Here is a 26,129-nt window from a genome sequence, read left to right as displayed (position 1 = left end):
AGTTTAGGCAGGGACAAACATGAATCCATAGGCAGGAATTTCCAAGGGGCTTGGCTATTTCTGAAAATTGCAGGGTCTGCGGGAGCCCAGTTGTGTCTCTCCCCTTCAGTGGATCACAGGGATTATGTGACAGCTGGAGTTTGGGAGCATTTTCCTCTGAAGCACTGAGGAAAGCATTCTTTTGCATTGCCCATCTGCCACTGCCCATGCCAAACAAACAAAACTCCTTTGAGATTTCACGAAAGAGATCCAGAAAGCAGACTCTAGAAAAGCACTGTGTCTCTCTATGAAGTGACCGTGTCATTTTGGCTTGTCGGTGAACCTGATTGTGTAGAAGAAGGCTGTTTTTTGGATATTCACTTATCTTTATGGGCTCTTCAAATGATTTGTCAAGGGAAAATTACTTTTGAAGAGTTATTGGCTTTTTGGTGTCATTTTAGATTGAAACACAGTTGTTTTTCCATGTGCAACTTCAACGTAACCATGGGAAAAATCTGTTTCTGACACATTCTTTTTGATAAACCCCTTAATACTCATTGTCTTGTGGGGTAGGACACGTTCCCCACGTATAATTAGCCTGTCTCATTTTAGACTTAACAAGAAAACGAAATGAGTACTTTTCCATCATATTGAAGTCATCCTCTTGCTTCCAACCTACACTCCAATTTCATATGTCAGGTTTCCACTGTGAAGCTGAAGGTCTGTTCTCAAAGAAAAGAAAGGAAGTGCGCAATGAATCCAGAATAGGTTTGTTTTTATAGGTCTTGTGTTTAAATGCACAGTTGGCTGTATTGTCTTAGTGTTTGTGCATATACGTGTAACACTTGTGTTACATGTCACAGCCTCCCTTCCGGGGCCAGCAGTGTCTTGTTCCTTTTCCAGAGTAAAGATCTCTAATGCATGGCACAGAGGAAATTTCACCCAGATGGAACTGAAAACAGATTCCTACTCATGAAAAGGAGGAACAGCACGTATTTTTGCCTTCCTATTCTATGCTTCTTTACACATGCATATTTCACGTTCATATGTGGTGTCAGTTCCTTTAGGACATAAGCGTTCTCAGTTTCTGAGAACCTGCTTTCAGTGACTTAATTTTGCTCACATTGTCAGACTAGGCATTAAATTCTTGGGCTTCTTCTCCACCCAAAGGTAAATATTTCTGGGAAATCTCAAGGGGACATCTCTGAGTACAAAAGGGGTGAATAAAATGTCTCCTTGGTCCCTAAAGACAGTCTGTTTGTTTTCAGAGCGATGTAGTATCAATGGGATTCCTTGAGTAAGGAGATTAAATTTATCATATAGTACTCCTTGTTAAGAAGTGATTGTGCGTCCTCTGATAAAGTCTGGCTTGGTGCTTATAGAATGATTCCTTGAAGACCTTTTACCTGATTTAATGCATGAACTCTACAAGAAAACTGCTTTGTGAAAAACAAAACAGAACAGGCAAGGCGTGCTTTTGATTTGAAGGCTTTATAGTTCAGTAGCAAAAGGGCCCGATGATGGACCTTGGCGTTATATATGGAGTCTTCTATCACTTTATATTGCATTCAGAAATGCAATGTGAAGAAAAGCATGAGAATGCCACATTTTCATGCTTAAAAAGTCTGGCCATATCAATATTAGTGCTTTATCTACAATCCTGTTTCTTTTTCTGTATGTAGATATGTATGTGCACACTGTAATCTAGTTACCTTGTCACATCGTGCTTCTCAGGCATCTGCATTTTTGTACAAACTTTAGATCCCTTGGATAGTACCTTTTACACTCCTTTAATCTTGTCTATTTCTGCTCATTCCGCTATTGTTATGGTTTAGAATCTTTATAGATTTTTTCTCTCTGTGACTCTGATCTTGTAATTTAATTCATTATATGCAGAAACGGTGACATGGAGAGAGTAGTAATGAAGTGAATGTGATTCTTCAGAGGCACGAGTATTTGCTCAAGTGGTTACAACTGTGTAGGGCTGGGGCTGCAGGCTGTAAGCATGCGTTGCGCACTTCTGGTTCAAGTAGGAACTTTGCCTCCTTTATGCAACTTGGAGAATTGTAAGGAACACAGAAAGGCACTTTTACTGGAAAAAATAATGACGCCAGAATATACACATTTGTTTCTAATCCCGAAAAGTGCCAGGATATCTGGGAATTTAATAAAACACCATTTTAATATGTTTAAGAACTATTTTAGTGATGTTACAGCTTTTAAAATACAGCAATTACAATTTCCCTTTGCTTCCAAGGCATGCACAGTTGGATCTGGATTATTAAGTTGACCTGGTTTTATATGCCATATGGAAAATAGTAGCAATAAAATACCTCAGAACTCTTTAAAATAGCCTAAAATAGAGCAGCATGGTGGATGGTAAAAAAAAAAAAATAATAAAAAAAATCCATTCTGTTTGAGATGACCAAGATAAATTGTCTGCCACCTGTCTTTTCATCCCGTCATGCTACCTCATATTTGTTTGGTTCCAAGTCTTTGGAAATTCCTGCCTTGAATATGTGTACTGGATATTAAGGAGGTTATATGCAGGGCTCCACCATGCCGTTAGTTAGACATCTGCACTGGCCAGAAGTGGAGAAGGGGCAGCTGGGCAGTCAGGACCAGGCTTTCAGGTTCTTGGGAGTTGCGTTCGTGGAGAGGAAAATCTTTGACACGCTGCATCCTGGTAAGATATCTACCTGTAGGGATTGTCTCATGGATTATTCAGTGTAGTTACACAGAAATAATGCTTGAGTTGGGATAATGTGTGAGCAGCAGTGGCATGACAAGAGAACAGCCGTCTGTTTTAAAGCATTTAACTGTCTTGCACCAGAACAGCTACAACTTCTCAATCTCTTCAACAATGGGAAGCCCCAATGATGAACTCATGTATTTTCCTTGTGAAGAAGGGAATGTCTGAAAGCAGCTCAGTCTGTTTATTATTGATGGTGAAGGAAAGCAATCCTAGTGTCAACACACCACTCAAAATTCAACTGATTTTAAAGAGTTGTTGTTTGCTTGTGTGATTTTTCTTTCCTTCCAATTTTAACAGATAAATAGTGGGGGAGGTGGCATGTTACCATCATCTAATAGGCTTGGTTGTGTGAGAGAAAAGTGCAGCTGACCGGTAACCTTCTGTATGACTTTTGTATAAGTAAATGTGTGCAGATGTGCAGGCGAGAGGTTGAGGCACTTCTGCTAGCAAAGCTCCAACAGCTTGTTTTGCATCTCACAATTCAGACCCCAAACCAATTTCCAGTCATAGTGGAATTTCAAATTAGAGTGAGAACCTGAAGGAGACAGGTCACTGGGCGTTTGTGTAATTGAATAGTTCAGCTATCAGAGCACCTCTGTTGGGGCAGCGTGCCTAGTTATGTGCGCCGGCAGAAGTGCCCTTGGTATGTTTAGAAAAGGATTTGTAGGACTGGTACAACGACATCTGGTTTTGTTGTGCTCTTTAACTCGAGTGTCGTGTGGATGCTTTAATCAGCAGGAGAAGATGAATCTAAAGGGGCCACTTACCTCAATCAGATCAGTTAACTGAGGGACAGAGGGTTTGTGTGAGAAACTGATGTTTGCTGTGCATGGTATCCTGAAAGGAAGGAGACGTGGTGGCAACTTTGTCCACAAATCTCGAAGTCCCAGCATTTTAGTTTAGTGCAATGCTTCAGGTTAGTAAATACGGCTGCTCATACATTAACTAAAGTAAGTGGATATGAAGTGTGACAAATTGGATTAAAATGCAGAATTTTTTAAGTGCACTTGATAACCTTGTTGGTACTCCTACCCTAGCATTTCAGGCAGATATCAGTGGGAGCCCAACTGTCATTCAGAGTGGGAAATTGCATAGAGAAAGAAAGACTTGTGGCTGGTTTGGGATTTTTTTAAAAAAGAAATGTAGCAGCAGGATTTGTGTCTACCAAATGCTTATCTGTTTCTAGAGGATTTCATAGAAACCCAGTGTGCCACATCAAAGAAGACTGGAGGGGTGGCTGGGAAAGATTGACTATCTGGTAATGCTGTTTTTATGACATTTAGCTCTAGCAGAAAACAGATCACAGACCAGAGAGGAAACAGCCTAATGAGAGTATTCAGAGGTGTTGAAATAAAGATAATATTGTCTAGGTGGTGACATAAAAGACGACTTTGTGTCTAGAATGGTAATGAGGACGCTCCCACCTTTTATGCGCCTGCCAGACTTTGAAGAAATACAGAGGAAAGGCGAGTGTCAGCGGTGGCCTGAAGATGGGGATGGAAAGATCATAAAATGCTGGCAGAGGGAGCTACCAGGAAATCCTGAAAGTGTACCCAGCCTGTGCCTTGCTGCATATTCTATTGTGTGTTCAAAAAAAATAAAATAAAAAGAATAAAAAGAAGTAAAGTCCTGATTTTATCGCCTGCAGTCTGGCTGATAGCCCCACCATAGGAGCCCTTTCCCAGCTCTGTCACGGCTGGGCCTCGAGCACCGCTGCCATCTCACAGCTGTCTGGAGGCACTTCCAGACCGGGTCCCAGTAAGTGCTGAGGGTTCTGCCACCAGCAGGCCAACTTTGTCCTCCCGTGACATCCTGCCTGTTTGACACCCAGTGCCCTGAAGCTCCTGGGTGGCAGGTGACCATCTTGTGGTTCACTTGAAGGCCTCTGTGCCTCTCCCTCACAGCCATCTCCCTCACAGACAGCTTTCTGTGTGGTGAGCTTTTGTCGTTTGTTCATAGCACACAACGGCCTGGAAAGCTGTGGTAAATCCACTCTTTTGGCTAGCAGAATGACATCTGATAGCTTGACCTAGAAATTCAAAGAAAATAGAAGAAAAAGGGAAGTTAATGGATTAACTGCGGAGCAGTGAGATAAGGCTCCGTGCTTCATTCTGCTGCTGTTCTCACAAAGAGAGGGTTTTCTGTGTCTGCTTCAACCCGCGTGGATGGGTCTCTGTTAGCTGGTGACCCAGGGGAGCAAAGAAGTTCCCTCTGCACAAAAGGAGCGTATACAGACTTTTCCTTCCCTTTATGAACACATACAAAAAGTACAATTCCATTTTGTTTACAGAATAATGAAACACAGAAGGCGTGAGGTGAGGAAAACTGAGGTAAACAGCAGAGGAAAAATGCTTTCTGGTTGGCCTAATGAACACACGCACGCACGCACAAAAATGTTGATGGATGTGACAGGGAGAGATGCCTCTACACAATAGAGAAAACTGATGCCATATGAGCAGAGGGAGCACTTCAGTGACCAAATCTTTCAGGTATCTTTTAGTAATGCGATGTACAATTATCACTTGGATTGTGAAAGTACTAGAGACTTCTGGATTTCTGTGTATTTTGTGGGAGGGTCAGCAGTAGTCTAATCTCTATATTGGTATGAAGGATTCAAAGAAAAATCAGTCATCGCTACTTTGCAGGTGCCAAAGGTCTGGGGATTTTCTCCAGATAAGCCTGTTTCTTATTAAGAAGATGCTTATTACTGATGCTTAACATCTGTGCCCAATACAAAGCTGCATAGTTTTCTGAGGGAAATTTGGGAAGGAAGCTTAAGAGGGTTGCCTGAAAAATTACTCTGCTGTCTTGCTTGACTCTGCGACTGAACATTGGCAAGATAACATTTTCACCGTTAAATGAAAAACGCAGGGACAATAAGTTGTCTGTGTCTCTGGCCCGCCTGTGCGATGGCTTTGCTGCACTATCCATCTTGCAACGCAGCACGCTTGTTTGTGACCTAAGAGATAAACCCAGTGTCATAGACTGAACCCTGCTCCTGTCCAGCTGTAAAATGATCATTAAAAGAGAGCTGACCTTTCCTTTTCTTTTTTTACGTGGTTTCTGGTGTGATCTAACAACACTAATGGAACAGCCGTGGACTTGGTAGTTCCCCCCAAAGGACTTTCTTTCCTTCACTGAGAAACTGGCAGTGAGAAACACCCACCCAGAACTTGCAACTCAGTTTGTAGCAGATTCTCCATACGCTTCTGTTTTGTAAAAATTCAGCAGTTGCCGTTTCTTGTTTCTTGACACATTCAGATCCATGTAGTACAGTTATTTTTAATTAATCATTTTTCCTTCCAGAATTAGAAAACTTTAATTTGATGCTCTTGTAACTTTTTAAACATGGCATATATATATATACATACATACATACATACATACACACACACACTTTTGTGAACCTTCATGTTCTACCAGTACAATTTTAATCTTTTCAAGCCAAAAGGCAGTTCAGGTACCTGTTCTTTCTTTGCATTTAGGCAGTGTTTGAGGTGCAGATCTGCCATTTATCAGAGAAGTGAGATGTCACACCGCAGCTGCCTTGGCCCTGCAGGTAATACTGACTACTCAGACACTCAGATGTTTTAGCTGTCTTGCCTTCCTTATGAAGCATTTTGATGAGAATGTCCAGGATCATCATCTGCTCATGGTTTCCCTTCTAAATCAGAGAGCCTGGCTGTCTTTGTAGAGTTGGTGTCCTTATATTCGTTAACAACCAGTTTATAAATTCTTGCCCTGTTTCAGATAACACTCCTCCAATTTGAATTCCTTACATGAATAACCCTTACTAGGTGATGTGTTTGGCTGGGTAGACTAATTCTGGATGATAATGTAGCTCTCTGCCTAATGTGCGTCTCTAGAAATAAAATACATGTAACCTTCTGGTGTTAACCCTGTATTGTTAGCCATTTGTCTTTTCTCTTCATACTAGATTGAAATTCCAGTGGAAAGCACAAACGAGCCATACATCCAAAGTGGAGGTTTTACACTGACATGTACAGATACCGTCTTCAGTACTTCAGCTCTGTGTTGGCAGATTTTCCAAATCATGACATATCTGAAGCTGGGACTTCTAGTTTTTCTTGTGCTGTGACATGTTGACCTATGCTTTTCAAGCAGAATATAAAAACTCAGAATATTAGAGTGCAGACATGGAGAAATTAAATAGTTTCACAATCTTGTCACATGTCATAATACCTAGTGTCTGTTTCACACACTTTGAGACAGACTTCATGACTGAAAAATAATTTTGCACTTCAGCTGGCTGATGATGCAGTGCTCTTGATCCTGAAGTATGAATGAAGGCTTGAGGCAAAAGGTGTCAGCTTTTAATAATAATTAAATATATATATATACATATATGTACACCAACAAGAATTGCAGTTATACTTTGAATACCTTTGTTTGTGATCTGTGGGCAGGATAGAGTCTCACCATGAGAAAAGATGAGATCCGGGAACATCAGATGCCATGCTGAGGTTTCCCTGGTAATGAAATGATACAGTTGCAAACCTGTTACTTTTATATAGATAGATATAGATATATAAAATCTATAAACATGAAATAAACGATTATATTCTTAATACATTTTATGTTTTATTCTTAGTGGTCACACACTGCTTGTCTTTTTAACTTACACTTCAGATGAGATCCTCCTTTCATCATGTAAGTCTGGGAGCTTACGCTTTATACATAACGCTAATATAGCATGCTCTGTGACAAAATCCAAAGTATTGGCAATGTTATGGATAGAAGATTAAGTTGCTTCAGATTATAGACATAATCAATTTGCAAGACCTGTGTTGACTTTCAAATAATCTTTTGTTATTCCGTGTGTTTTTGAAGGAGATGCATGAAAATGAACTGAGAGCAAACAGCATGTAGAATGGCACAGGAGGGAGTTTTTCATTACTGTTGTATTTATCATTTAGCACAACCCTGAGCTCTGTCAGACTTAAATGGCAAACTCATTGTTAATTTCAAAGTTCAAAGTGTTCTTTAATCTTTCCCTTATTTTGCTCTCTCATAAATAACATTGTGGTTTCAAGTGCCCGCTTCCAGGGTTCTCACCAGTGTTCTCAGGTTGTCCTTGGTAGGTGGGAAAATCCGTCTCACTAAAGGAGTTGTGATTCAAGAGGTCAGAGCATTGTCTGTCTCTGGAAACAAGGCCCATAAAATACTGCTTAACAAAGGGGTCTATTTGCAGTGCGGAGCCTCAACATATATCTGGTAAGTGCCTGGATGTCAGACCCGAAGAAAGAGATGAAAATAAAGAAAATAAATACCCTGCACTACTGAACACTTGCCAGTACATTGAGGAAAAGAAAGAAATCAATAAAAGGAGCCATTTCTTCTTTTTATTAAGGAGTTTTCTTAACAAGGATTATTTCTTACTTTTTCATGTGCTCGGGGTGTTTTTACTTTCTAGCTGAATGAAAAGGAACATTTTGTGAGAGGCTCCTGCATTCATCTACAGCTTTCATGCTAATAAGGTACACACATCCTAGAAGCAGTTTTCAGTGTGGCTGTGGCAGGTCTGTCAGTAGATTAAATGGTTGAGGTGGATTTATGAAGGGATTTAGTATGTTTGGAGCTTGTGAGAGATTGTGAGTTTAACTAAAGTTGATTATTCCCTGGAGAGAAAGGTTTGGCAAAAATGCAGGAAATTTTCCTTTCTAAACGGCCTGTTTTCATCCCACAAAACCTGACATAGGTGAGGACAAAGATAATAACGACCTTTTCGATTGCGTTGATGAAAATTCAGTAACTCTGTCGAGGAATTAGATCTAGAGCCCCAGCTCCACGTAGAGCAGATGACTCGTTTTTTATATTACAAAGGTTTGGCCGGATTCCAGCCTGAATTGTATTCAGAGTGGTAAACTGGAAATGAAAATATCCACTGCTAGTGTGCTGAGCTGGCCAGCCCCCTGTATTATATTGATCAGCAGCATGCTGTCCTATTGTCCAAACCCATCGAAGGAATGCCCACAAGAGAAGGTAGGTCACCCCCTTTCGGGAGCCATTAGAGTTTAATGATGCCTGTCTGTCCTTCAACCAATACGCTTGCTCATCCACACAGACATTCACAAGTGTACAGTCTCTTTGTCATTGTATTAAACAATTATTGAAACAATTCTAATTATTTTCTGCGTGATGTTGCCGGTATTAGACATATTTTCCATATGGAGACCATTGGACTGAAACTCAGTTGGCTTTTTCACAGGATCCGTGTAGGTTCCTGCTGATGCTGTTTTCCATCCTTGTGGGCTACCAGTCCTGCTCCAGCCTTGCCTTGCTTTGCACTTGGCAACTTGGCCTGCGGCCTTGGCTTGCCCGTACTATCTGCAGCAACCAGCTGGAGTCATTTAGCAACGTCTTTGTGAAGTAACTCACGAGGCCTTTTGTTTCCAAGCAAGAATTCAGTTTGCAGGGCAGCGACCGTTTCCAAAATGATATCAATTTGTCTTTCATGCTGAAGTTCTCCTTTTTTGAGCCTTCACGTGCTTCGTGATGATTATTTCTGGTTTTGGAAGTTATAATGGTTCTTCGGGCCAACACTAGCTTTGCTCTTGAATGAATTTTGTGGTGCTTTCTGTTTGTGTGAAAGATAATTTCTGAAATTACAGAGCTCAGGCTTCCATATTATGATGAAATATAATCATTAACAGAAGCACAGATTATAATGTGGAAAAGATGGCAATTCCTGTGAAGGCTTTTGGTTGAAAGTAAATCCTTACCGATGCCTGTGATGGTGTCTGGATGTAAATAAGGTTGCTGTGCTCTCAGTAGATGCTGCATTATCTTGTCACAAACTCGGGAGACGCTTTACTTGATCAGAAACGGAACAGGTTTTATTTGTTGTTGTCGCTGGGTTCTGGGCTTCTGCGTTTTGGTTTGTGGTTTTGTTTGTTTTAAGCAAGCACATCATACAGACTGCAAACCGGGTTTACAATGTTTTCTTATTAAGGACAGCTCTGCTGCCGTCTGTTCGCGGCTTTTATGGTAAATACCCTGACAACTGTGAAGCAGATTCTCTGTTTTCGGGAGGTGAAGCTCAGCTGTGGGCTGTACTAAAACCAGCCTGGTTAGGCCTACCACGTAGGTATGCAATTATATATGTAGGTACGCACGTGCAACTGGTTCTAACCTCCTTGTAGGAGAAGGAGTTGCTGGTGCAACTCCTTTCTGAAGTAACCCAAAGAATTTCTGCTTTCTGTGATAAAACGGCTCATAATCTTCCCTTAGTATTTTAGCTGTGGTTTGACTCCAGCGAGATAATGTCTCCAGTCAGCTTTGCCTCGACAGAAGTCGTTTCAGCCCCCAGCCATTCCTTCCCTCGCTCGCCTCTTTTGTCAGTGCAAAAGGTTGTGCAGCTTTACAGTAAATCTGGCTGGGGAGCTGACAGGGGGGTTTTGGGACAGGGCAGCCTAAGGGTGTAGGAAGAGGCCAGGGCAGGGAGGGACAGGATTGCTTCCAGCACCACTGTCAGCTTATGCTAGCTTTAAATGTTAGCGGGACTGCAGCCAGAGGCTCTGGGAACTTTGAAACGTCGGTCTGTACAGGATAGGCTCGATGTGGTGTGTGTTTGATAGGCAAACCCACCCGAATCCAAGGATCCAGTTTCCATTTGGTAATGCCCCGGATGGCTGACGTGTCTGACCTTTTCAGTTGTCCTGTGCACTCGCCTTCAGTGTGTGTGTGTGCCTGCTTCAACAGCAAGAGACTATAAACTCAGCTTATTTCAGGCTCCGTGGCTGAGCCCTGAATCATGCCGTCCATGGGCATGACACAGCTCTGCTTCAGCGTGGGGGTGAAAAACACGAGCTGTTTGCTCAGGGAGAGCTAGGAGTCTCCAGATTTACCAGTCAGCTGTCAGGGAAATGGTCTGGGAAGAACTGGGAAGCCACCACCAAGCAGATGCTTGTTACAAGGGTAATGATTATGTTCAAGAGGATGAAATATACATAAAGCGACAGAGAGAAAACCCTTTCCACTTTATGTGTGAAGGTTTTGGGTTGCAGCTGGAAGTAAGTGATAAGGAAGATAGCAGAGCTGGAAATGAGCAGCGACCATCTTGCCTCGTTTCAAGTGCGTTGTGCCCCCTTGGGACATTAGGGAGCTTTCTGGTTTGGGAAGGCTGGTAAATGGCTGGTTAGTGAACAGAAAGAAGCTGTAAATCCCTCCAAAAACATACACTGCATGTTTATTAAATAAAAAGTCCTCATGAATGATGTATGATCAAATGTCCCTGTATTTCCTGTCAACAAAGCTAATTGAAATAGCTGCTCACTGTACAGAAATGCTTCTTTCCTTCTTTTCGTGGCTTCATCTTAATCTGTGCTAGCTAGAAAGCAGCTCCTTCTTAGGGACTGGCAGTGACCTTCAGGGCCAATAAATGGGAGAGGTTTTTAAGCAGAAATAAGCATGTCATTACATTGTTCCCTGCCCTTTTTCTGCAGCAAACCTAGATGCCCTCTAAAGCTACCCACCAATACAGCACGGAGCGTTAGCTCACGCAGTGCTTTTGTACTGAGGAAAGTCTTAAAGCCAGATTAACTTCACTCATTGTCAGCTCTCAATACGGTCATGAAAATGGTCAGCAAAATTAGCAAATATAGGAGAGGAGGAAGGAAGGAGCCGTGGCTGACCACCGGTCCCCTGACAACAGCTCTTTATGCTGTCAGCTTGCTTTGAGGTGAGGAAATAAACTGCCCTGGGATTTCAGTGCTACCAGGGGAACCCGAAGCAAAACCTACTGAGAAGTGGCCCTGGCTGACTCCAGGACTGTGCTGACCTGCCCTTATTCTTCGTGACTGTGAATGGTTTTGAAAAACTTCCCTGTTTAAGGGAGAGAAGTTAACCAGCTGGAGAGCAATGAGTCTGGATCCAGACTTTTCTTATATGGTTGCTTTAACAAAATGTATCTCTTTGTTAATTGAATTACAAATGTAATTAATTTTATTGAATAACTTCAATTGGAATGAAGACAGTCATGTGGAGAAAATACCTGGAAGTAATGAACCTAAATTTTTTTAAGCATTTTGAATTAAGGTAATCCTTAGTTCCAGTACACAGAACAAAAATCGAGTTCAGTTAATTCTGTTCTTTTAGGCTGTATCTTTAAAATTCTTGGTAGCTGTTAACAGAGAAAAAGATTTTGCTTTGCCTTTCCTTTTGCTTTCTTTGCTTTAGCTGAGTTTGGAGGCATGAGGGTTGCTACAGTGGCAAGTGATGAGCTTGTCCCAGTGCTTTTTTTTTTTTTTTTTTTAATAATTATCCTTCTGTGTAACAACCCATATGCATTTCCTCCATCACCTGGGCATCCTCTGCCTCTTCTCTCCTTTGCTTACTGATTCCTTTGCTTTTCTCTCAAGTGTGCTTATTATTAGCCTGTGCTGACTGGAGTCAGGAGTGTGCGTGTTGCTGCTTAGAGACTTGACTAGTACCGTGTTGTATAGTCTGGGGCTATTCCTTGCAGAAGGATTATATAATAAACTTTTAGAAAGCATCCCTATGATTCTCTGGTACAATCATCATCACCAGACTGAGGGAACCTGCTTTGTAACATGTCAGCATAGCTCCTTACTTTGATTTATATTAACTGAGTAGCTTTATCTCCTCTCTGTGGATTTGCAGACTGACATGCTACAAAATGTCTCTCCTGTCTCTGACTTTTGTTTCTTTTCCTATCTGGCTGTGTTGGGATACAGAAGAGATTCATGGGTTGTGATAGGGTTATGTTAGTGCTTGGGTGCTGTAATTACCTACATAAAACTGAGCTGCTCTTTGAACTGAATCACTGCACTCAAACGCTGCTTTCTGCTATGCCAAAAGACTCCGTATCTGGGCTTTCCTTTTTTATTTTTTTTTACTCCATACCAAAACAAGTAGGATAGTCTGTTTGCTTTACTTTCTCAAGACAGAAGTATGTGCAACCAACTGCTTTTAGAGGGGATGGTAGGTCCTCCGTTGCACTGAAGCGATCCCAATTTTCAGTTTTGATTCATAACTAAAGAAGTTGTAGTGTGTACTGAGAAAGAGCAGGGCTGTTCTCTTCTTCCATTAAATGTGCCCTCCACCAAAACAAATGAGAACAGAGAGGAGGCAAGGAGAAAGGAAGCCATAGACCTTTTGAGCAAGAAAATTATACTGTTCATCTCGGTTCTAATACATTGTTAAGGAACGGATGTGATGATAGTGTTGGTGTTGGAGATTTTAATCTGATAGTCCCTAGAACAGATGAATCTTCACTTTTGTTTCTTGGCAGCGTGGTTCTGATCCGCTCCAGTGAGGAAAGAAGCAGCTGGGAGTTTGGATTGCCTTTCGAGATGGTCAGGAAAAGTGTGGTTGCAAATCCACATGGGATGGTTGGTTTGTTTGCTTTTTTTCTCTGCCTGAAAACAAAAGTTATTTCCTACTGTTTTTCATCCATATAAAACCAAAGGAACTGTAAGGGCCAGTAGACACAGCTTTTCTAGCACAAAATGAACTAAAACCTTGTTTCTTCCTTCTCCTCAACTTTTTTTGTAATTTGTTTTCATATGCCTCAGCTTTTCTTCCCAGTGTACTATCTAGCTGTACCTCCAAAATGCAGCTTTGAGTGCACAATGCCTCTGACTAGGACTGAAAGAAGGAAAGCTGAGGATTTGCAAAACAAAACCCAGCAACGGCAACATCAACAGAACGATGTTCTGCCCTGCTCCCTTCCTTCTTATTTCTTCTAACCAACCATTATTTCTTTCTTCAAAACCTTCCTTTGATTAATTCATCTTCTGTAGTGGTAATAAAACCAGCTGTGAACCTCTGCACTACCTGGAAGGAGTGCTAGTTCTGCTGCGAGAAGTGCTGGCTCTTGGCATGTTCCCTCCGTGCTTGGAAGCAGGCGGTGCAGAATATCCTCTGGTGACAGCCAGCATGGTCTGTGGCCCATCCCCTGAATGCAAGTGTCAGCGCATCTGTTTGTTATACAATTGCAGTGGGAAATGTGACTTGAAGATAGAGGAGAAAGCTTTGTGCAAGACTTCAGAGAGACCGTGCTGCTTGGCAGGGCGGTTGGTTCTCCTTGCCAGCTCACTGCCACGATGCTACGCGTGCCTCTGGTTCCAGTAGCATTGTATTGTGTCAGAGATGATGGCATTCATCTTCTTTCAGCAGCCTGTAACAATCACCGGAAAGGGGATAAGAAAATGGAAAATGTTGCTTGGAAGGGAGAGATAAAAGGTAAAGAAAAGGATCACAACTTAAAATCCTTCATGATTCAGTAGTGCTGCAGCATCGGGCAATGTGTCTGTGTAGTCAGACAGGACCTTCACCAGGTGCTGGAGGTTATTTAACACTTTTAATTTGCTCTGCTGAGGTTGACTAGAACTTAAGAAAACTCCTTTATTGAGGTGATCTAGCATTTCAATATGGTTGGTGCCATATGGTACTTTCTTTTCAGTCCCAGGGAATCTCTAGAAGGTTGTGAGAGGTGAGAAGATGTTTTATTTCACTGAACTTTCACTGGTCTGAAATGATAGGAACTCCTGCAGCAAGCTGCTGAGGCACTGGAGAGCCTTATTTTCATTATTTTGGGTAAGGTTAGGCATCTCCCACTTCTCCTTCCTTCTGCTGAGGTTTGTTGGAAAAGGATGAGCTACAGTGAGGAGTGTTGCATTCAGAAAGTTCGTCTTTCAAATATATTGTGCTGTATCTGTTTGAATTTGCAGAAAGCTTGGTTAAAGCTTGTGGGGGGGAGGCTTTGTATACCTCCACTGTGGGGTGACAACATCCCGGTACCACAAAGGTAGGTAATGGGCCCTGGGTGTGGATGTCAGCCACGAGGATTGTCCTCTTGGAGCAGTGTGGTTGGAGTTGTTTTGACTGACAGAATTTCATAGTTGTGAAACTGTGAGTGGGAAGGTTTCTGGCACTGGGCACAACCCAAAAGCCACTCAAAGCACAGGTTCTTGGTAAGGTCCATGAAGTGTTTTTCTCCATCTGAGAGGAAAATGACAGCACGAGTGCCAGGTGCCAGTTCTGGAAGCTTTTGTTATGTGACAGAAACAGGGCGCTTTGGGTGGTGTCTCATCTGTGTTTTTTCTCCTGAAAGGTGATGAATCCACTCAGGATCCACTCAGTTGTTCTCTAAACATTTTAACGTTTCTCTCAGGTTCTCCCTGTCATGAAATCCCTCAGGGAGAGCTAGCTGTAACAGAGAACCAAAATGGCAGCGCCTTGCTAGGTGTTGCCTAATTCCAAAAACAAACCTCATCCATCAGAGTTCTCTGAATGCCACAATGGGATTTTTATGCTAGATGTGTGTAGATGTCTAGTTTTAAGAAGAAATAAGACAAGGAAAAGGGTTTGTTTTTGTTTTTGTTTTTTTCAGATCTTCCAGGCTTCTCCATATTTGCTTAAGGTACTTCAGACTTGACCTAAGAAGAGGCAGTGAGGTAGCTGGATCCTGCGTTGGTATTTTTGCTGGCACAGCTAGGAGCAGGGTAGCTGTGAACCGCTGCTGAGGTTTCATAAATTGGAAGTGAGAGATACATTACAATGAGATGAAGTTGTAATGCCCTGATAGGTATTGAAGAGGTGGTCCTGCCGTACGTTACTTTCCCTGTTAGTATTCTGCCTGTGTTGCGTACACGAATCTGTAATCTCCTGAAGTCACTTCTGTTATCTTAGAGATCGTGAGGCACAATGCAACAAGAAAACAGGGCTAGAAAAAGGGCACAGGATTTCCAGTCAAGGGAACTAATTCTGTTCCTAGCTCTGCTACTGATTCTTTGTAAACTTTGGCACATCACTAAATTTTCTTGGCTCGATTTCTGTATCTTTAAATGCCACCAGTCCCTGGAAACAACTCTGGAATAAAAATGTCTGGTGCTTTCTCATGAGGGAACCTCGGGGTCACAGTTGTATGAGACCCAGTTTTTATATGACAGCTGTGCATCCATATGAGATCCCCTGCATTAGCAGAAACTAAATTTAAGAGCTGCTGAGTGTTCCTTTGAAAAGTCATCCTTTCCCAGAGATTTGCTGGGTTGTGTTACATTTGATCTATGTCAAGAATGTCCTGATTCCTATTGCTCTGAGACTGGCGTTTTGTAAACTGAAGTTTGGTTTTTCTTGAAGGACACTGCCGCCTGTGCTGCCTGGTCCCTCTCCTCCGCTTCTGCTTTTGCTGGCTGAAACTTGCACAGCCTTCCCTCCATCCCTTCCAACTCTTATTAAATGCAGTTTATCTCTCTGCTGTTAAGTAGTCTATTGATTCACTTTAGAGTTTATTAGATTATTACTGTCTGGGGTTTGATTTTTTAAAGCAGTTTTTCAGACGTGTATGTGTCCACGTGTGAAAACAGATCAATGAGCAGGGACAATGCACAATTATTTACATGGCTACAGCCGCCACTCTAATGTAATATTGTCATTTAAATGCTCGCTGTGTATTCAGACAGTGAAGGTCTGTACTGCATGCTCTGCAGTGTTGGAGCCCTAGGGTAATGTTTTTCATAGCTGTTTATTCCTAAATACTCTTGATGGAAATACAAATACCACTGAAGCTCCATATGTGGTTTCAAGTACTGGGAAAAGGGGGGATAGAGGGGCCTGTATTGTTTCAAAAATGGCACTAAAACTTAAAATGTGTCTGAAAAAGAATGTGAAAGACGTTGGGTCTGTTTGCGAGGAAAGACTGATAAAACCAAGTACAAAATTGATCTGCAAAGCCTGCAAGTTTATTTGTAAAATTCCCCTCCAGCAGAAGCTTAGACACTTGAGTGGAAATGTGCTGCCAGTGCTGAGCTTAACCCTTAGCAGCCCGGGAGGTCTCGGGAGCCCTTTACTGTTATCTTTGCAGGATAACATCTTTCTCCGGCTGGGGAAGGCAGAAATTTCTCATCAGTGCCTCACAGTTGAACAAATGCTTTGCATTTCTCCTGTTTCCAAGAGCACCGCATCGCTTGATGTTGTGGTGGAGCTGCGTCATGCACGGTGTCAGATTTTAATTGTGCTGGCAGGGATCAGACTTCCTCTGCTGGACCCGTTTCATTTTCACCAGCTGGTGGGGATAGTGGCAGGAATTTGGGGATTACAGATGTGCATTCAGCCAAAAAGGAAACGAGCCAAGTTTAAAAGGACATTGTTAAATTCTATCCCAGGGGCCAGGTTTTTATTTTCCTGAAGATATTGAGATCTCCAAAGCCTTTCCAGTGCCATAGGTCATCATCCTCCCCCAGTCCTGGGTAATCTGTCCTCCATTAGTGGTCGTCTAAAACCCTTCAGCTCACCTGAGTGACATCGTTGCACCAGAAATTACTTCACCTTTTCACGTAAAGGTAAAGCTTCTGCTTGTTTGTAGGTGTGTTTGGTCAGGCAGAAACCTCAGTTTGGAAGATCTCTTAAACATATACCAAACCCCTACTAATGCTGACTGAACATTTACCGAAGTGCTTCACGCTTGGGGCTGCACTCTTTGTATAGGAAGAATATGAAGAATATGAAACTATACACACCATACACAAGACATACGAAGCTCTACACAACTATACAAACTATATATGTGTTCAAAGGAACAGATTTCATAGCTATTATTACGACCCAGAACAGTTGGTGAGGGCTCACAGTTTATTTGTAGGGTAAAGTCTCTTCGAAAGAGCTTCCTATTTGTCACCTTGCTTTTTTAACTGATTTTTTTGTCTTGTTTCCTCACCGAGCAGTTCATTTTGCAAAACAAAACACCCCCCAAACCCACCTAGTCCTATTGTATAGCAGATTTTCTCTCCTGTCATACAGTGTGCTTTGTTTTCTGTTAGCGTGGTGCTGCATGTAGGGCTCTCCAGCACCGCCTCAGGTTTTGCACTTCATTGTCCCCTACCTGTGGCTTTGTTTATATAAAACCAAGGGCAAACTGTTGATGTTATCCAAAATAGATTGTGTCGCCTGAGGTGCGCGGTTCTCATTTAGGGTGTTAAGAGTCGCCTCTCTGTGCGCCGCGCTCCTTCTGCTTCTCCCCTTTTCCGCACCTGCTTGGCTGGAACAGTTTCCATAGCAATAACCTCTTCAAGTTTTTCCAGAAGTGCCACAGGAATGATTTTCTATCTCCTCCTCCTCAACAATTCAGGAAAATGGAGCTTATTACAGGTACTTTTTTGTCCTCGGTGCCTCGATGGGAGCCTGGCGGGGGCACTCGGCAATGCCAGGTAAAGCTGCCTGCCGCGCACAACTGCTCTTCTGTGATGAGGGGCCCAGCTGGGCTGCCCACTGCTGCAATTTGCCTGGCCTAATGCAGGATGGCTTCCCTCCTCTGTTGACTCGGGCAGCAGTGCTTTTATGCCGCTCCGACTTCATAAGAAGAGCGAGCAGGACAAATGCAAAAGAAAACGAGGGAAAACTATTATATATCCTAAGGAGTAAGAGCCAATAATTCAAGTTGCCGTCACGTTTCTTTCTTCTGGCAGGCATGTGAGATGCTACACAATAGTTCAACTTGCAGCTCAGTAGCATATGGGAAAATATAAATCCCTGGAGAAAGCAAGCATTAAGCAGCTGTCTGGAAACCCTCAGGAGTCAGACAAAAGGGGGAGGTGGATCGTAGCATGTGACAAACGGTGATTATTTTAAAAAGCACCACATCCAGGGGCAGCTACCAGCTTGTAGTTTCAAAGTGAGAGGTAGGAGATGTCAATGCGGCAAATCCTTACTTTGAGACCTGCTAGACCAGAGCAAAACGAGCTGCTGAGCTTAGGTATCCATGCTAGTGATGTCCGAGCAGTAGTCCTGAGGTACAGCCCAGGCCTACATCACTGGGACTGCGTATTTGGGCGCTGCTTCAGTTTCTGTATCGATGAACAAGCTATTATAGGAGGAAATCAGACAAAGCTGTGAAGTCTTCCATGGTGACATATGTGAAAATAGCTCTCAAGCACAACTGGGTCAACTTCATTGCATTTCATATGTTTGTCTAACAGGGACCTTGGAAACTGCTGATTTTCTACGAAGTACTGTCTGAGACAAGAGTCTGTGCAGCCTGTGCTTAACATCCACAGTTCGAATTGAAATAATAGGACATAGCTTTGTTTGCATGCTCCTTCCAGGTTTGTGAGCAGACAACAGCAAAGGTGCAAAGTCTGTGGGAGAAGCCTTTCTCTGGACACAGGAGATGAGCCCTATCCCAGCGCTAAGATGCTTTATGGCCTGCATTTGGCCTTGGCATTTTACTCCTTACCTGAAGTTTGCTAGTCCCTTCACTGTGTAGGCTTTCTATTTCACTATTTGTTTCAGCCTCAAAAAGACGTTTTTGAGTGTTTTAAAATACCCATGTTGTCATTCCTTGGTTATCAGAGCTTTCCTTCCCTCTGTTTTCCCCACCTCAACCTCAGTTGTTTAGGCTCTTTAATAATTCATATCCCTTTTGACTTCACACACTTTCTTGTGCTGCCTGTGGTGCTCAGTGAGAAATGTGCTCTTTGCTGAGCTTGAAAAGATCAAATGAGAAATTAGTTAAAACCAAGTAGGTGGAGGGTATGTTTTACCTGATAATTGAGGTAATAAACGCACAGGTGTTAGGGCTCCTGTAGCAGCATGGCCACAACGCCTGTGCTAACTTCATCACGGGCTGATTTCTCCACTAATTGTGGATCCTAGCTTTTTAGAAGTGAGTCGTTGATGAAGAAAGAGATGGGGAAATTCAAATTCTCAATCTCTGTGTATTACACTGTCGGCTGTAACATTGTGCCACTGTGTTTTGCATACAGTTATATGCACAGACTAGTAGAGGGAGGGTTGGAGAACTTCCTTTACTTGGAAATCCCATGTAATGCTTTCTTACAGACTTTAAAAAAAATATATCATTTTGACAACCTAATCTTGCAAAAAGACAAAGTAAGAGTATTTCTTCAGGAAGGTGTCATAGCTGCATACATACAAGATTTGGTTTTTAATTATTGCTACACCCTCTAGCTATAATAAAAGACCTGTCAGCGTATTCATTCTGTCCCTATTCATATTCAGAGGGTTGGAAAATAGAGGTTTAGATTCATTCTGGATTGAGGTTAGGCAAGCAAGGTCTTTTCTTTGGCATAATGACTTTCAACTCGGTTTGGTGACTGATCAGTTCAGCTGTCTGAATTGCGTATGCGCAAAGAGAAGCAGGGTTGTGCTTTTGCATACATTCAATTTTCATATTTATAAATCAGAATCTGCCTTCATTTAAAAAATGAAGTGTCGTTGCCTTCAGCTTATAAAGAGCAGCTGCCACCTCCATTAAAACTTTGAAATGTTCCCTTGAGAACTCTGAGAGTGCATCTGTCTGAGCCTAGCAGTGGTCTGAGCTTACAAGTAGGAGCGAAGTGTCCCTTATTACTTGAGAGTTTAGACAATAGATCAAAGACTTGAGGTTTAAGCAGCTATCATTCTTGGATGAGCCTGTCTGCATGGGTAATTGCAAAGTTCTAGCTGAAAAGGATAGTCTTGCTGTTGTTCAACTTAGTCAGAGTACTGCTGGTGACTTTTTTAGAATCAAAACTGGGTCCTAAACCAGCCAATTATTTTGCTAACGTGAGGAAGACCTCAGCTAGGTGTAGACTTCATGGTGTCTATACATCATGGATATTTTAAAATTAGTTTATAACTTTGTCTTCCTCAACTACTGAGTCTTGCTGTTGCCTGTAGCTCTCGTCTTGCAAACCCGAGTCACAAACACGCTCTTGTGCTCCAAGTTTGAGTTGAAAATCAAATCAATTTTAAAGACCTTTTCCTATGGACTTTAGTTCTTCTATCCCTTCATATTTTCTGTGTGTAAAGTTGTTCGTTTGTGTAATTTCATGGTGTCTTTCAGCTTTCTGGGTTTCACGTCTAATTAATGAACTCCCTTGGCATCTATGTAGGTTGTTCAGCTCTGAGCTCATTATTGGAACCTTCCAAATGAGGATTGTTAAATGCTCTGGAGAAAGTGGTAGGGTGATTTTTTTAAATTCTTTTACAAGCAAGGTCATCTAGGTTGTCTTCTTGCATCTTTTCCTCATTCTTTCTTTTTCTTTCCCCCCTTAATTTTTGAAGGTCTTCTCAAAGAGTGGAACGTGACAAAGAGCCGTGGTGCAGTGAACAGGATTACATTCTTACCCCCCAGAACATGAGTTCTTGTGTTGATCTTTCTAGAAATAGGGTTACCATGTGTGGCGAAACTCCCATGCCAGAGAATTCATCAGACACCTGAGCCCACCCTCTCATCCCATCTCCAAACCACGCCAGCAGAAGTGCGATGGTGTTTGAGCATGTGAGTTTTGGTCTTTAATACCACGGTCTTATGAGGCTGATGGCTTCATATGCAGTAAACAGCTCAAATTAGTTCTGTTTGGTCAGACACATTGGCTGTGAAATAAGCGTAAGCGCCGATGGAGAGTTTGGGCTGTGACATCAGTGGATTTCACCTTGCAGATTGATGAGTGTTACCTGGAGCTTGGCAGCAGAGGTGAGGTGGTGACAGCGGTGTGGGCGCCTCAGCTCCAAGCTCCTCGTGTGTCAGCGTCCGCTTGGAGGCCGAGGGAGGACAGAGCAGCCCACAGGGCAGGCACAGAGGTATCTCGGCACAGGGGATCAGTGGAGTCACAAACTGGTAGGTGTCAAACCTGCACAACTTCCAAGTTCAAGTGTCTGACTGCACTTGAATTCTCTCCCCTCGGGGGAGAAGAAAAAGCTTTAATTTATGAAGTGTCACAACACATTACAGCACATCACATCCCAACACGCCGCTGCATGGAGCTGACATTTGTTTGCTTTAATTCCTCAAAATAGCTTTTATTTAGAGCAAATGTTCCTTGTTAATTCAAACAGTTCTCATTTTCCTGCGCTCCGCACTTGCGAGTTCCCATGGGGACAGTTGTTCCTGTAGTGCTCTGCCCTATGTTGGTGAGCTGTCAGGCCTTGTCAAGGGCTTTAATTATTTTTCTTATTAGTAATGGAGAACTTCTTTGTTGCCTCCAAACCCAAATACTCACTAGGCAGGGTGTAGTGATGATTATGCTTTTTAATTTTAGTGCTCTGACATACCAAGCACTTCGCGGTTCTGATGGGAACAGGGTGGAGGGGTTGGCAGGGGAGCAAGTTTCAGGATTTCGGTAACCTTCCTGGATGAGGCAATGGCGGACAAACTCCAGGGGGTGAATGGGCTCGTCCCTTTCCTGAAGCTGCCCTTTGAGATTGCTTTGGAAAACTGAAGTTTGTCAGAAAATCATTGGGCCTGAGACTTAAGCAGGACTGATGTCCTGCTGTGGTGGGTGCTGTGCAGGCACAGAAGTGGAAATGCTTGGTGAACTACAGAAGATTGTAGCTTTTGTGTTCAGAAAGAAACATGTTCAGACCTCAGATTTTTTTGCTTGTTTTGTGTTTGTGTTTTGTGTGAGGATGCGGAGCAGCTGTTGTCTCCTGAGAATGGCAGTGGACATTATATGAAAGGCTAAAAAGAAATGGGAAGGGAAGCTCAGTCACCCATCCCTTAGCATGCAGTACATCTTGTGCTTCCTGCATGAGCGATTCAGTACAGGTACAATATTCCAGATCTCGGAATAGGCAAAGATTGCAGTGTAGTGTATTCTGGAATTGCTCATCTAAAAATTGCCACATCTGTCTTTACCCAGAGATTCGGTGTGACTTCTGCTTTCCAAAAGATGGGCAATAGCTCTTTGCACGTGTCCATTTTTTGGGGGGAAGATACGTGTCTTGCCTGTTTGACAATTAGTTGGACTGTGCATGTGGACTTTTGCCCTTTTTAAAACAACTTTGCTAGTTGGGAAAGTTCTTGGAAAAAGACGGATCTTTGATCTTTTTCAGTTTGGAAAAAGCAGATAGATCAGTTGACTGTCAATAGTATTGCTCTTTGTTTCCTGGAAATCTTTTTCCTTTTCACCCAGTCTCCTTCACTGTCCTTCATTTTGCTGTGAGGAGCGAGCTGGAGCTGCCTGTGCTCGGAAGAGATTTCTGCAGCTCACTTCTCCGAGTGGTTCAATACATTACCAAATCCCAGGTCTATGTTGCAGCAAGCCCTGTGTCACAGTAGCTCTACTGGAAACTGCAGCTGTCAGAAAGTGTAACTACAGGCAAGGTGAGAAGAGCACTAAGTAAGTAGTGGGAAGCACTGAAGTTCTTCATCCTTCCTGCTCTATGTGCACTCCTGGAAATGTTTCTGCTGTTTCTTCTCTTGATACTCAGAGCCATTTGAAAAAAACAAAATGGAACAATTTCAAAATGACCAGCAAGCTTGCAGAAGTTAAGCATAGTAGGTGAAGGAGTCTCCATGAAGACCTTGTGTCTGTGGTGTCACCACAGATTACTATCTTCTCGGCTTTGGGAATCACAAAGAAATTAACCTTTCCGCAAACAACCCCTCATGCAAACAGATCTGCCTCGACCTCTGAGCATATTTGAGTACTCTCCTTGAGATGGAGCAGTGGCTGGGGCTGGTGGGGAAAGCAAGAGCTTGAGAGCTCAGAATAACATCAGAACAGCTTTATTTTTAGAAACGTTTTCCCTTATGGTTGTAAAAGCTAAATGAGTAAGGGAGATTGTTTTGGAAGAGTGAGTGGGGGAATGGTGTGAAGCAGGAAGGGATAAGTGAGCAAGCAAGTTGGTCTGTTGATATGGGAGTCTCAGCACAATCAAAAGCAGTGTTGATGTAATTTAATAGCAGTGTGTGCCTCTTGCCTTCCTCTTCCTTGCCCAAAACCTATTTTCTCGCATTACGTTGTAAAGTAATCTGCATACATTTAATTGTAGATTGTCATGGTTTTTTTTTCATAGTGTCTCCAGATGTCTGTGTAGGACTTGGCTCCTCTCCTAAAATCAAAAGCAAGTTTGCAAGGAGACTGAAATGTGATGGGACAGTCTTTGAACGTTGGGAGCAGCCCTTTTTGAGGAGGAGTAAACAAGAGCTACTGTGACTCCGAAGTTACCAAAATGAATTCTCACTGTGAGGGGAAGGCCTAACTCCATTGGCACCTTCCTCCCAGGTGTTAACACCACAGTGGTGGACTGCCTTTAAGCTGGGCTTAAGGGATCGTTCATGTACAAGCACATATAAAACTGGTGTGTGTTGTTTTTTCTCCTTAACAACACATTCTTCTTCCAGTCTGTCAGCACTTGCATGCAGCTGATCTTGTCTGAAGAAATATCATCCTCTTCCTCTGAGCAGAAACCCAAGTTTCTTTCCCCCTTCCCCTATTTCTATCCCTTGGTGTTCTCTGTATCCAAAGGTAGAATAACATCCTCAGTAGAAACTGCAATAGCCCAGTGTATTCCTTGCTGCTTTGTGCTTTCTTTTCTTCTCGTCATGGTGTTTTTTTTGTTTCAGGATCATTATTTATGAGTTAATATTCACAGCAGAAAGCTCTTTGAAGTGCAAAGAATGCCAGGGTTTTCCCTGCTTTTGGGCATGGAAGGCTTTTAAATAAAGTTTTGACAATTTTCATTTAGCATACAAAAAAAGCCACAAAACCTCTCAGCTAATGAAAAACAATATTTGAGAGGCCACTGTATTACCCATTGAGCCTCCCATAACCCAAAAGCCGTGGCAAAACCTCAACCAGTGTTGATTTTCTGCCTGCAAGGACTGTGTGTAAAACTGATTTTGACTGTGTTGTGCCTTGTGTGAGACACATCTCTCTCAGGGGAGTGTGTGACACTTCTGCCCCACGCCTGCCTTGCATTCCTCGTGTGATTTAAGTCTTGACTGTACCCTTTAGAGCTTGAAATAGGATGAATGGTGTGTGGTGTGTATATAGCTCAGGTGCATCTGTTTACTTCCATCGTACCAACAGTTGGTTCCAGGAGGAATGGGTTGACTTGAGGCGTTTGATTCTGTGATACCTGTCATGTGTTGTCTTGCCAGTGTCTGAATTTGTCATCCTTTAGGATGAATGATGGATACTTCCGTGTGCTGTGAGGAAGACAGGAGAATTGGATGGGGTGGAGGCAGAGGGAGGAAAAGTCCCTCACTCTGCAGAGCTCTGGGGGAACGTGTAGAGTCTGGGTATAAGGCATTACTGGGACATCTCCTCATGACACAAACACAATTAGAAAAGTAGTGAAAGAAATTACTAAAACTGGGGACAAAGGGAAACAACTACGGCAGGTCAAATCACCAAACCATGGTGAAGCATCTGGTGCTTCATGCCGCTGCCTGTCTCTCTTGTTTTTTGTGTCCCTGGAAAGGTTTGGGGCCAGATTTCCTCAGTTGCTGTGCTCAAGCTCTGTTAGGCAGAGCCCATGGATTCAATTCATTTTGTGGTCTCTGACCTCTTCCAGGATTTGTACTTCATTCTCACCCAGCCCATGCTGCTTGTTATAAGGGATAATGTGAACTTTCTGGAACGCTTTCTCTTCTAATGAGTTGTTTTGTTGTTTGTTGTTTTTTTTTTTTGTATTGCCTGGTGCCTTAATGTATTGCTTTGCCTTCAGCCAAAGAAAAAGGTACTTGAATGAAAAGGAGGTAGCGATAGCAGTCAGAGAAGAGGGTTGTTATGTATCTTAATGTTTGCATTCTTCGGAGGGATGCTACTGTAGTTGGAGAAACTAATCTTTGCTTGCATAAGTAGACAGAAATGCTGGCAATTTACAGCATCCGCTCATACCCAGATGTCAACTCACATTTCCAAAGAGAATCATCAAGTCAGGAGATAAACAGCTGGTACAGGCGAAAGGAAAATAAGCTTGTAAGTGTTTAAAGAAAAAAAAAGTGTTAATTTTTATGAAGTGTAGTATGCTGGCATCTAAACAAATGAAAGTTAACAGCCAGGAATCGGGAATTGAAAGGGCTTTCTTTTTTTTTTCTTTTTTTCTTTTTTTTTTTTTAACATTTGAGAATTAAAGTCTTGATTTCTCTCATGGTCGCTTCAGAGCATCACTGTGTTTTTGTTTGGATTTCCTCCTAGTACAACTTAGCATATGCTAGTGACAAAATGAGAGCTAGCCTTAGTGGGTTTTAGACATTCCTACAACCTGATCTGAAAGTGCTTTCATCTGGCCCAGTGATTGGAGTGGGACTGCACGTGCCTCTAATTTTAGGTTTTCACCTGATGATCGTGGATATCTCGGCTGCGGTGAGAGCCTCAGAAGTTGTTGGCATCAGGGGAGTCAAGGCAAGCTTTGGGTGTCACACACAGGGAGCTCAAAACTGAGCCCGTGTCTTCCTGAGGAACGGGACATGTGGCTAAGCTGGTAGGCATTGACCACTAGGTTATTAAACAGCTGTATGTAAAAGCAAAGTGTTTCTGTGGTCAAAAAGCGTGGAATCGTAGCTGCAGGGAAACTGGGGACCGGGATTGATGCTGAAGGAGCATCTAATGCGGCGTGCTGCCTGGCAGCGTCCTTTGCCGGGAATGAGGCACAGCAGGGCTGCTGCCGGCCTGCGGGC

The 26,129-nt window shown here is 42.7% G+C and overlaps 1 protein-coding gene across 3 annotated transcripts in view; it reads left to right on the top strand.

Moving 5' to 3' along the window:
* The window catches only part of LOC137857409 (transmembrane protein 263-like), a 191,345-nt gene that overhangs the window by 88,409 nt on the left and 76,807 nt on the right, over positions 1-26,129 (top strand). The window contains exon 1 of one of the 3 annotated variants that reach the window (XM_068683829.1): positions 6,248-6,293. The exons of the other annotated variants lie outside the window; for them this stretch is intronic. Within the exon in view, the coding sequence (XP_068539930.1) occupies positions 6,263-6,293 (31 nt within the window). The 5' untranslated portion in view covers positions 6,248-6,262. Of the gene's footprint in view, positions 1-6,247; positions 6,294-26,129 lie in introns of those variants that run through there. 3 annotated transcript variants of the gene reach the window in all.

Source organism: Anas acuta, chromosome 5, assembly GCF_963932015.1.
Source record: "Anas acuta chromosome 5, bAnaAcu1.1, whole genome shotgun sequence".
NCBI lineage: Eukaryota > Metazoa > Chordata > Aves > Anseriformes > Anatidae > Anas > Anas acuta.
The sequence above is the reverse complement of the archived record's forward strand: the minus strand, read 5'-3'. Positions and strand labels throughout refer to the sequence as shown.